General features: G+C 39.2%; 1 protein-coding gene across 2 annotated transcripts in view; it reads left to right on the forward strand.

The window, feature by feature from the left end:
• FARS2 (phenylalanyl-tRNA synthetase 2, mitochondrial) overlaps positions 1-12,536 on the forward strand; it is a 248,212-nt gene that overhangs the window by 201,772 nt on the left and 33,904 nt on the right. The window contains exon 8 of one of the 2 annotated variants that reach the window (XM_054059316.1): positions 1,983-2,304. The exons of the other annotated variant lie outside the window; for it this stretch is intronic. Within the exon in view, the coding sequence (XP_053915291.1) occupies positions 1,983-2,007 (25 nt within the window). The 3' untranslated portion in view covers positions 2,008-2,304. Of the gene's footprint in view, positions 1-1,982; positions 2,305-12,536 lie in introns of those variants that run through there. 2 annotated transcript variants of the gene reach the window in all.

Consider the following 12,536-nt stretch of genomic DNA (forward strand, 5'->3'; position numbering starts at 1 on the left):
AATACTATTACAAGTAGTAACAAAAGGGGAAAAGTTTCTGCGTCCAATTTCAGAGGTATATCAAAGACATGTAGGTGTGACACTTGGGGATGTGGTTTAGTGTTGGACTTGGCGGTGTTAGTTTTATGGTTGGGCTCAGTGATCTTAAAGGTCTTTCCCAACCTAAATAATACTTTGATTCTGTGACAAGGATAAAGAAAAAGCACAACCATGGGTTGTTTTTTTTTTTAAATAAGCTTAGCAGAGAGAAAAGATCTCTTACCCAAATTCAGATATTTTCTGAAAGATCATGTTTTGCTATAACCCATTAAGTCAGTGACTTCAAAGCAAGTTACCACGAGGTGAAATTCTGATGTCTCTACTGTGGGTGGAGATCAGACAAGGACCCCATGATGGTGGTATTGAACATAAGAGTTATGAAATATACCCTTATGAACAACTATGTGTAGAATACATAGTGCTCTAAAGCCTCCTGACCTAGTCACAAAAGTCTTTCTAATGAGAAAGCATTGTTGGAGACACAGACAACACGCAGGATGGGGCTGTACTATATTGAACTTCTCTCTCAAATAGCTGGAGCATGCATATGGCTCCAGCAGGTGACAGTGAGAAGGCTGCAGAGATGGATAGAGAGGAGAATGTTACTGGTAAATCTGTCTTAAAATATGCTGATGTGCTGGTTGCAAGCTGCAAGTATGTCTGGAAGAGAAAACTTGCCACAGCCCATACTACTTTATACTACTTGTGTAATTATGTTCTTTTTAACTGCAAAATTTAGCAAAGAGAAATATATTCTTGAAAAACTCTCCTGTAGCAGCAACTGCAGGAAGCTGTGATGGCTTTCACTGAACAAAGGAAAAAGACATAAAACAAAATTTAGATTAATCAGCTTTCAACTATCCTTTGAAGTGTCTTTAAATCATCGTTTTAATATCATATTCACACTGAACCTGATTTACATTCACTTACAAACTTCAAATGTGAAGTCCCTGGCTAATTTCAGGGTGAATTCTAGATGGGAGACAATATGTCCCTGAAATGTATCATTTATTTTCATATTTAATACTTGTTCAGAAATGGAGCCAAAACATTATCTTCAGTGCTCAAACAAATTTTGTAGATCACGAAGAGTCCTAGCCAAATGGTTTATAGAAAAACTATACTGAGTTAGAGGTTATTCTTGAGAAGTTACCTAGTTTTCCGTGGGGAGACTTACTGGCCATTTATGCTACTGAGTGTGAGTTTTTTAAATAAAAGTTTTCATAATTTGAAGATCAGATTTCAGGCCAAGGTCATTTTAATGAAAATTGCTTTCAGATGGAGAAATATCATCTTTTATAAAAAATTAAAGTGTGATGCACAAAGCAAATTAGGGTTGGCTAAGGTTGCATTTGCAATTAAGTATAGATTCCACAATGCAAGATTGTAATTTTCTGAAAAACAATTGCCCTGTTGCTAAGACAACCTATTCTGAATCTAAAACTTTCTGAAGTTTTGCTGGTTTTATCCTGAATTTCTGTCCAGCCTATGTTCAAAGAAGACCTTCAAATGTGAGCCGTATTTAAGGAAGTGCATTCAGCCAAGTGAGTTAACCTGATATGACTCCAGGAGGAATGATAAAAGCAATTGTAGCAATTGCTATATACAATAAACCTGAAAGAAGAAAAAGAAATAACTTTCTACAGGGAGATCAATAATGAGTAGGACTCATGTCTTCTAAAGACACCAGGAATGAGCTCGTAGCTTAACTTGTTAAATACTGCTGACACTAAAAAGACTGATACCTTTTTTCCCCAGAAGGCTGAAGAGCAGCAGACCTCTGAGAATTAAGACCTTTAAAAAAAATGTCAGTTTTGACTTCCAAACCAAAGACATGCAGGGAATCTGTTAATTGGGCTTGACAATCTTGTGGGCCTTGATGTTGGAGACATTTCAGCCTGTGTCTTTGGTCAACTGAAGAGGATATATTTCTCCTCCTCTAGGTCTACGACTTTAAACTTGCAGTGAGAACATGTGATTTCTTTTTCTGTGCTCTGTTTGTGCCCTGTGCAATATTGTTTCTTGGAAACTCGTGAGGAAGAAAAGACATCTGTCTGATGACTGTGAAGATGATCAAGACTGTGATGACTGATGTCCTGGAAATGGGAATTGTGATCAATTCCTCATCTTTAGCAGATATTTGCTATATAGCAAAGAAAATGAAATGTTTGGTAGTGTGTTTTCATTGAAGACAAAACTTTCAGTTCACTGGATGAATCAATGATGGAAAACCGATGAAGCTACTAACCTAAAAGGAACTAATGGCAGCTATCAGGGTTGGGTTGGTCCATCATTGGCAAGGTACAGGTAAGAATTTTTTCTCATCGTATTGGTACTGCACATCAGTCTGGAGATCACCAAGCAGAGAATAAAAATCATGCTTTTTAATGTATTTGGTGCCTTTTTTCCTCAAAATGTTCACCAGTAGCTGGAGCGCAACATAACCTAAAGTTGAAATGCTTGTTTTCTCTTTTTAAACTGTGACATTCTTCTATTGCGCCTGGTGCTTGATGAAACTCCTCTGCTTGTGCTTCCTTGACTGGCATAGCAGAAAGCAGCATCAATAAGTAGGAAGGCTGTGGTTTTATGGCCAGGATTTCCTTGCATCTTCACTCTACAAACCCCTGGAAGGTTGTGAAACAATTTGGCCATATTTTAAGTTCTCTCTTTAACTTTTTTCTTAACTGTGATGTTAAGACCCTGGAGAGGGCAGATTTGGACTAGACGTTAGGAAGAATTTCTTCACCATGAGAGTGGTGAGACACTGGCACAGGTTGCCCAGGGAAGTTGTAGATGCCCCATCCCTGGAGGTGTTCAAGGTCAGGTTGGATGGGGCATTGGGCAGCCTGATCTAGGGGGATGTCCCTGCCTGTGGCAGGAGGGTTGGAACTGGATGATCTTTAAGGTCCCTTCCAACCCTAACTATTCTGTGGTTCTATGATTCTAAGTGGTGTAATGAAACATTGAAGAAAACTCAGGTTTCCTGATGATCATTATAAATGTTTACTAGCCTTAAAACTACACGAGCTTATGGGGAATTGTTGTGTGTTCTGACTATTTTATTAACAAATGCTTCATATTTTAATGGACTGTTTCTCTCAGGCGTTTGAGGTGCTGTAATGCTAGTTACTCAATTTTATGAAGTTAAACAATAAACATTAAATGTAAAACCTCAGGAAAATTGCCAGAGTGCAAAATAGATCTGTCCCTTGGCAGATTTAATTTACTTTCATTTTCAAAAGGTTTTCTTTTACTCTAGTAACGTGTATTTAAGTTTTAAGCAAGGAAAGACAGACTTTAGCCTGAGCCTTTAGGTCTAAAGGCACAAAAAGAATCGATGTGTTTTCTTTAAGGGGTAGCAAACTTTGGTTTCAGTTAACCCAAGCATTTTCAGTATGGGGACTGTTAATGCTTCTGCACTTGCAGTCTTTGTGGCTGAACCATACCTGAGTCAAACTTGGAAATCAACCAGTAAGAAACTTGGAATGGTCAAATTAGAACAAATAAATGGATGTTGTATGTTTACCTTTTATGTTTTCTTCATTTACCTACTTTGATAGGCATTACTGGTACATTTGGGGGATTATGCAAAACTATGTTATTTGTTTAGCTGTAGTCTCACTCTTGCATGTGCATGAATCTGAGTGATTCTATATTTTGTTTGGGCAAAGCAGGGAAAGTAAATACGCAGCCCAGGGGGCAGGTACTGCCTATTAATCCCTTTTATTTTCACCTAGCCTGCAGGCATGTAATTATTTTTCACATGTTACTGTCAGAAAATCCTAAGCTGTGTGATTAATATGAATCTATCAAGGTGTAGAAAGATGTAGTTATTTCTCAGGAAGGCATAAGACCTCCCTTCTCTAAGGTGGCATATAAATCATGTGGGCAAGGAGGGAAGGCAGGCTCCACATTATGGTAAGCACAAAATTTCTAGGCAGAAAACTCTCCTGCTCTGCACAACTGTTACTTACTACTCAGGCCCCAGGCATGAAAGGCTTAGTTTCATTGCACAGATGGCATTTCATCTGCCCAGACAGCTGGGCTAATCTCACCCTTGGACCTGTTCTACAAGAGGCCTTCAAAAAGGGTTAAGAGCAGTAGGATTTGGTCACTACTGTTTAATATATGTGTTCCTCTCAGTTGCTAGTTTGCTGAAGACACGGTACAAGCATGGTTATCACTCTGGTGCTTTCAAAGCACAGAGCAGAGTAGAAGTGCTTGTGATCATGTTTTAACCATTTTTCAGTTATATTCTTGTACGTATTTTTTATTTTAAAATGGTGTTTTAAAAAATATTTAAAGAACCTGGAAGAAAGGCTTCTAAGAGGGATCGTAACATTCCCTGTGGTCAGGAGCATTTCTGTTCCCCAGTTGAGCTGTTAAAGGAAAGTAGCAGTACGCTGAACTGAGTATATAGCCAGCTCTCTTATTACCTGTGGCTCTGGAGACAGAGGCACCTCAAACAGCAGACAATTTCTGATCACCCTGTGGCTGATAGGGGCTGATGCCAAGACTTGCCAGGGACTGCTTTGCATAGCAGAGCCAGCTCAAGTCTGCAAGGACTTGTTAACACCCAGCGCTGCCTGGGACAGCCAAGCTGGCCCTGGAAACGGTGACATTGCATTCAGCAGTCTTGTTTCTGAGTGAATAAATCCATCTGGGCCTGAGCTGTGGATGTGGGGCCAGCTCTGATGTCTCTCCGTCTGTAGCACAGTTAACTTGCAGCCCCGCTTCTTGGGATTCCCCAACTTCAACTGTGCCATCTGCTTCCTCAGCTCTTGGACTGAGCAAATTACTAATTACTGTGTCTGCTTGTATTGCCCAGTTGAAGCATTTCTGCAGCCCAAATTAGTTGATCTCATGGGTCATCATCTTGTTTAATGCATAGAAGGCCTGTACTTCTCTGTGCCTTTTGGTTCTGACTTATGTTGCATAGTTAGTGGAGCGGTTCTTTTTTTCCCTGTAGGAGAGGAGCATCCCTTTAGCTCTGGACCCTCCAGCTGGGTCACATTCAATAAGGTAAGGATGAAGATGAGGATTCAGAGTGACTGGAAGGGAAGCTCCAGCACCAGAAACTGGAAAGTGGTGGGGAAAGTTCCCTTGATCTACAGTTGAGAGGCTAATCAGGAAAAACTACAAGCCGGCATTTCGAAGAGTTTTTAAGCAGTCATGGGAGAAGCTGCATTAGAGTTAAATCCTTCAATGCATTTGCTGCAGAATTTTTTATCCTTAGATGAAAGAAGATGAAATACAATGAGTGCTGAGTAAAGCAGTCTTAGCTGTAACCAAAGCCTCTTGAGTAATAAAAGCAAATTAAAAAAAAAAAGAACACAAATATGCCTAAAATAGAAAACTTAGTGGAGCATGTGAACACTTCCCAATTCTTTGGACCTGTTCTTGGGTTGTTTTTTGTTTGTTTTGGGTTTTTTTTTCTCCTTCTCTTGTTTTCCTTACTCCCCTGTATCAGGCTATGCTTGATATTTTCACCTTGTTGTCATATTTTCTTGGGGAAACAAATCTGTCACAGCAGTTTCCTGTCAATACCCTGTCTTGAGTTAGCAGCATGTGCCTAGCTCCAGCACTGTAGGGTGATGTCACTTTTGCTGATAAAACCCACACTTTTCATTATCTGTTGAAGAATGAAGTGCATGCTGGCATTACCCAGATTTGGAAACCAAGTGTGCTGTCAGAGACAGAATTTCTTATAATTCTTTGAAGTCACAGTTTCAGCCTGTGTGTAGTTTATAACTTCAGATTGTTATGGGGCATAAAATGATTCATATGCTAAATGAATTCTCTGATGTTCTGTGGTTTTTTGACCCCATTTTTAATTTTTTAGCATTTATATACAAAAACACATATGTGGCATTAATATTCCCAATGCTATGTTGTACCCATACATAGGAGTATTCCCACAGAATGCTGTCAGTATTTTTACTTTTCTCTTACTCGTTGCTTCCTTCTCATTAGGATTTTGCATTGCTTGGTGTACTGATAGTGCCAGAGAGGGTGGTGGCGTGAGGAGACTGATAGTATCAGAGTTATTTAGTGATTACCAGTACCAGGCAGTTCACCAAAAGGTATTCAGGTAACAGGAATCTAAAATAGAACTGAATCAATCGAAGTTAAATGGTAGCACTGTTTGGACGGTGATATATCATAAGAGCAGATACTTAAATGAATGGAAAAGACAAGGACTAAGCAAATGAGTGTGTTTGTCTAATCAGTTAATGAAAATCACTGCGTGTTTTTAGTGTGAAAATGTGAATGTTATCTTGGGAATAGCTTCACTAAGTGTTGTCTCAGAGGTTAAAAATGATAGCTCTGCTTTCACCAAGATATGAAAAGCAGAGATTCAGTAAATCCCAGCGCAAATAGTGCATGTGAGAGGATGGAGGCCAAAGACGATAATGTACATTAGTCTACGTGTGTGGATCCACATATATCTTTCTGGTTGTTTTATGTTTGCCAAGTCTAAATTGGAAATAATGTGGTTGCTTTTTTTTCTTTTTCTTTTCTTTTTTTTTTTAATAATCACTGTCTACATTGAACCATTCAGCTCAATTTTGTACAATGTGGAAAATTCCTCCTGAAATAAAATGACCACCTGCAATTTAAGTGGAAATTTAGGCTTTGTAATGCAAAAGATCAATAATGATGTTTCCATTTATTTTTTTTTTAAAGAGATGTCCTTTTAGACCAGCAAATGGGCTGAACACTGTCTTCTAAATTATGCCATTCCTTGTGTTTTTAAAACTTACAAGTCCATTTGTAAGCATTATGTTATCAGTACCCATGTTGATGAGTGACTACACATAATAATGCCTGAAGAGCAACCGAGAGCAGGGCTCCATTATGATGTTAGTTGTGGCTGAAAGAAAGTGTGCTTGAAAAAGCTTTTTGAAGACCAAGCACATGAGAAGAAGACAAACACTAAAATGACTTAAAGCACTCTGAGGCAGAGCGAGACTGAGGTGAGGAGCCAGGAGCCAACAAGTTCAGGGAAAGATGGTCCAGACAGAACTGGAGGTCCCTAAAGGCCCTGTTTTAACAGCTTCTGCAGCAGTTTCTCTTGGATCAAATCCTTCAAATCCCTGCAGTCAATCCCGAGATACTGTGTCAGTCTTAGTTTTCTGCAGAATTTGCTGGTTTAGAATTTTATGCATCCTCTTCCAGTGCACTTGCTCAGCCACTTCTGCAGCCACTTCCCCTGGCCTGGCTTGGTGTTGAGCTGTCTGAAAAGAGCACTTTCCTCACCAGTGGATTGGCCCAGGTTTGGTGTTATAGTGATTGTAGTTTGAATGTGGTGAGTGCTGCAGAAGTGGCACAACCATGGGAAGATGAGCTGGAGTCTGTTTATTGTACACTGTCAGCAGTACCATCCTCTAGTGACAGGATTGCTGCGAAAGATATGTGAAAAGATACAAGTGTTGAAGAGGCTCCAGAAGGAGCTTGGGGTTTAGCAAAATATCTTTCTTTTCAAACTGACAAATTAATAAATGATGGAATCAAAACTGGAATCCTGCAGTGTCACTTCAGAGTTGGTGGTAGAAGCAGAGCAGCACTTTAACACTTTGCCTGGAGGGAGCAAAAAAAAACACTTGTCATGAGTTAAAAGGAGAAGTGTTCATCTCATAATTGCCTGGCACAAATTTGTTTACAATGAACTGTCAGTTGCAATTTTCAGCCTTCAGAAATAAGTGGCCTGGTATTCAAGACTGATAAGTACCAAAAGTTGTATGGGTCAAGTTGCATTGAGAACATAATTGAAAACAAAGTAGCAAGACAAATGTTATGACTTCCGTAACTTTGATTAGCAGGATGGGTGTACTGAAAGAAGAATGCAGCCTTCTCTCTCTTTCAAAGGCCACTCAGAGATTCTTAGAGCTGCTTTTAAAACACCAAATCAAATCATTTCATTACATTAAAAATTAGAGTATTTGGTTTTGAAGCCTTTAAGACGTGGACAGAAGGATCCAGGATGCCATTTGAGGCAGTGAGGTATTTCTGAGTTTTAATATTAACCTGTCTGTCTCAATGTGATACTACTGACCTGTCCCACATTGTGAGGATCAGTTACTTAGCTTGCTGTGCCACTTTCAACACGTAAAGCATATTTTACATTAGGTAATCAAAAGATTCAAGAAAGCAATAAGCACTGTTTGGGTTTATTTTCTTTTTGAGTCATCTGGTACTACCTTTCCAATCCAACAATGTACTACAGGATGCATTTATTCTGGACTGAAGGGAGGAGCAGACTGTTTTGAGATGTTTTCAGTTCACTCAAGCCATTTTTGCTTGCTGTAGCTTTAAGTCATAAATTGATTTAGAATATGTTAACAATTGCTGCAGGTCGTGAATAGACATTTAAAATGCTGTTTTCAGTGAGTATGTCCTTAATTCCATAAGCTCCTCAAGAAAAGATTATCCTAACAGACAAACTTCAAACCTTTATTCTTTTTGTGTTTCATCATGTAGAAAAACCAAAGCAATCCTTCTCCCAGCCTTTTGAGGGGCAGTCATGCCTCTCAGCTGATCATCGGGGAACTGCTGTTGGCTTCCAGGGACAGAGAAATCAAAACAAATAAATAAACAAGGCCCGTGTATGTTATAGGGAACTATAAAAGAGCAAAAGTGATGTCCTAGAGATTAGCTTGAACCAAACTCTAGCATGGTCTGAAAAAAATGAGAAGTGCAGATTCCAAAATTTGCAGGAAAGTGGAAAAATAACTGGATTGGCCTGACTCCTAACAAACAGTTCCTGATCCTCTGAATTGAACCAATCTCTTTGTGAAATTAAAAAAAAAAAATTAGCAGATGAGCAAAGTGTCTCCCTAAACCTCTCTGACTGTAACTCATGTAGCTGAATACTGGCTCTAGACTCAGAGACTACCTTTGCTTCTTTATTGAAATAATTGACCGAAGGTCAATGGATAAGAAGTTCTTTTCAGCAGTCTGTTGTGCGAGTGGTGGTCTGGTCTCCTGCGTCTGAGTGGAACAGTTTCTTTCCAGATCAGAGCGCTTCCAGCAAATGAGATATTTCGAGGTAAGTTCTTTCCCATGGGGGCAGTAGATCCAATCTGTTCTTTTTTTTCCATTGCTTTGCTAGTCCCAGCCATTTATACTTCTTCACTTTGGGCTCTAATGAAGTAAATTCTCTTTTGCAGTGACCTTTGCTTCAATTGTCCGGTGAATGGCCCGGTCTGTCTCTATTCTGCTCTATCTGTGATACAGCTTTTCACTTCTGCCTTTTTTGTGTTGAAGATACTAGAAAGGAATTTCATATATATGGTATACCATGATTTCAGACTACCCTAAAACTCGTACTTTAGATTTTAACATGTTAAAAAAGTGACAGTGGTGGTTGTCTGATCTAGACTAATGTATATTTGTCTATATGTGTGTATTAAGTGCATCAGCAACTGTAACATTCTACTGGCATTTCTCCAGTAACATTTTTCTTCGTTTACTATCATTCCAGTGAGATTCCATGACCAAGGTGTTTGTCAAATAGATACTGTCTTGTACCAATGTCAGCAGTCAAATCTAAAGAGAGGGTAGATTGGATGGAAGTAAGCTTTGGTTTTATAGTGGTATTTTATCCCTGCTGCATGTTCAAGTACTCCATTCCTCTGTGCACAAGTTCTGTCAGCTCCCCAGTAAATCACCTGCTCTACATAAAGCAGGGGTCTTTCAAGTGAAGGAAGATTTTGGATCTACTTCGTTCTATTTTGTCCCTTTGGGCCATAGGTGAAGCCCCAATTGTATGTAACTAATTGTGTGTAACAGTTAAGATGTCATAAAACCAAATGACCTGGTACATGAGTACAGGAAAATCTAGGCAAAACAAGTGGTTTAGTGTCCTTGTGCTCCTAGAAGTCACTTTTATTGAACTAGTGTGCATCACACATTTTACCTTCCTCTAATGCAGCAGCTGAAAGATGTTTTGCTATAACAGAATGTAGTAAATTTTAGAAGGAGGAAAAGGGTCAGAAAAACAAAGTTTAGGACCATGTTGTTATTTCTTGTTTGCTTTTCTGACTGATGATGATGCAAATAGGTATGCACTTACTTGATTATGCACCTGTTATGGTTTGTGTTGTACAGCCAGCAGACAAGCCAGTTTTGCAAGGTGCACTCAGATCTGATTTGTCTGTGTTGTGCTTATTCACAAACCCTGTTCTTTGCAGGTTTTTTGCTTCTACTTTCTGAGTGACATTTCTGTCACATTTTTGGACTAATAAATAGTGGTTGACATTTTTATATCCAGAAGGCTTGGAGAGAATTTTAGTACATGTAGAAAAAGGTGCAAATCTGGAAATGTATCTTTGGATGGGGGTAAGTCTTTCTACATACATTAGTAATTTAGGTGTTTTGAATGCCTGTTAGAAGGACCCTCTTTTTCCCTTTCAATATAGCATCTCCTCAGCAGCTGGTCTAGCATAACAGAAAATGCCATCACTAAGAGGAATCCTCTTTTTTCCTTTCCACTGAACTGATGTGACATGATATACAGTCAAAATAAATGCCAATAGCAAAACAAATCTTTCGGGGGAAAAAAATGAAACAGCTTCATGAATCCAGAAAGTGGTGGTGCCACAGTGGTTGGGTGGAAGACTGACAAAGCAGCTGCCACTGTTTCAAACATGCTTTTCAGTGGGAGAGTCCAGCAGTGAGAGGATAACATGTGTAAGTGCCTCCAGTGAAGGAGGGCATGGCCCACAATAATGTCTGATGGGACGAAGGTCTGCAGGAGTTGGGTTGCTGCAAGTCCCGTCTCTCTTCTCATCTGGGGATTATTCCTTTTCTTGTGTCTTTGGGACTGTCTAGATTTCTACTGGCTGGAGCAGTTCAGGAGACCTCTTCCTCTGTCAAGGTTAATTTCTCAGACTAAGCTAGAGGGATTCAGGGTCTGGTTCTGTTTGTGCAACAGAAACAAGGCCTCTCAGGCAGATTATATGTGTATATTTCTTAATTAATGATGCTTTGATGGAACATGAAATGCTAACAGACAGATGGACAGATCTCTAAATTTTACAGTATAGTAGGAATGAGGGAGTCCTGCACAGCAATTGGACAGAAGAAGTGGCAAGGTCTTTGTAGCCCCAAACTGCTCTACTCATTGCTACTCTTTCCCCACAACTCTCTATGCTACTTTGGGTGACATCACTTCTGCCAAGCCTCAGTTAACTCATCTGTAAAATAGGGCTAATCAGATTTGCCTACTTTATGGAGATTAATTTATTAAACTTATATTGCAAAGCAGTGTGAAAGCATAAAATGTTATGGAAATGTTGAGTGGTAGCCATGTTATATTAATTTTGTTTATTGAGTCCCATCACACATAATGTCAATGAACTTCTACAAATTATGGCAGCACAAGGTAATCAAAATGTAGGCTTTTCTAATGCTGTTTTTATTTTGCAATACTCTTGCTAGTTTTCCAAATCAATTTAAATTGAGTAAATAAATAAATGGCCTATCTTTTGTTTAGCAACACAGGCCATTTTAAAGTCTCTGGAATCTAACTGGGAGCTTCACTTTTTTCTGTTTCCTTTATTCTGGTCATCTCATAATTTTAACCCCTCTTTTAACTGATTATGCTATGCTTAAATCTCTTTGGCCCTTGATATTAACTTGCTGAGTCTAGTGCTATTACTTTCAATTATTTTAATTGGTGTTTCACTATATCTTAACATCCCAGGTGGCAGGTATAAAGTCAGTACTAAATGTTTACATGTGTAGCCCCCATGAGGAAAAAAAGCCCTTCTAGTTAATCTGCCAGGGAATACAGTGATTAAGTGTACAGGACTGAAAGTTCTCCTCTACTGTTCCCATCACAAACAAATGTGCTTTCTCAAAACCACAACTAAAGAAGGAGGTAGTACTTGGCAAAGAAGTTTCCATTAAAAGCACTTGCTGGAAGTGTCTGCATATTGTTCCTGAAAAAAATGAGCTACAGGGCACTGTACTCTTCAATTTACATTCTTTAAAATGGACAGAGAAAGAAATTTGTCAGTGGACCTAGCCTAGGTGTCTTGTTCAGGAAGCTGTTGTAAGATACAGAAATCCATCACAACCTGAGCCACTCCTAAAGCAAAACAAATCCTTAGATGATCCTTGAGTTCCAGATTTGGGCGATTCAAGAGAGAAAACCATTAACAGTGACACAGAGGGCATGAAGTCCACTACATAAAGAGTGCTTGTTTTGGTCTTTAATGTAGTGGCAGAATGTGATTAAATGTTCCTGTAACATATCATTTTCAAGCAGAAGTATTTTGAGGTGAAAGGAAAAGTAGAAGTTGGAAAGATAAGTACAGTGCCTGTATTGGAATGATGCATTCTCCCAGAAAACACTGGCTGGAGAGAAGTGCCATGTATAGTGTAGGTGTTTTCATTCTATTTCTACAGAAAAGCTGTCTTTGAAGGCGTGGGCTAGGTTTTTTTGTACCTCTGCGGATGCCTACATAGCAAGCAGTGTGCCAGGGACCAGA

The sequence above is a fragment of the Cuculus canorus genome, chromosome 2 (assembly GCF_017976375.1).
Source record: "Cuculus canorus isolate bCucCan1 chromosome 2, bCucCan1.pri, whole genome shotgun sequence".
NCBI lineage: Eukaryota > Metazoa > Chordata > Aves > Cuculiformes > Cuculidae > Cuculus > Cuculus canorus.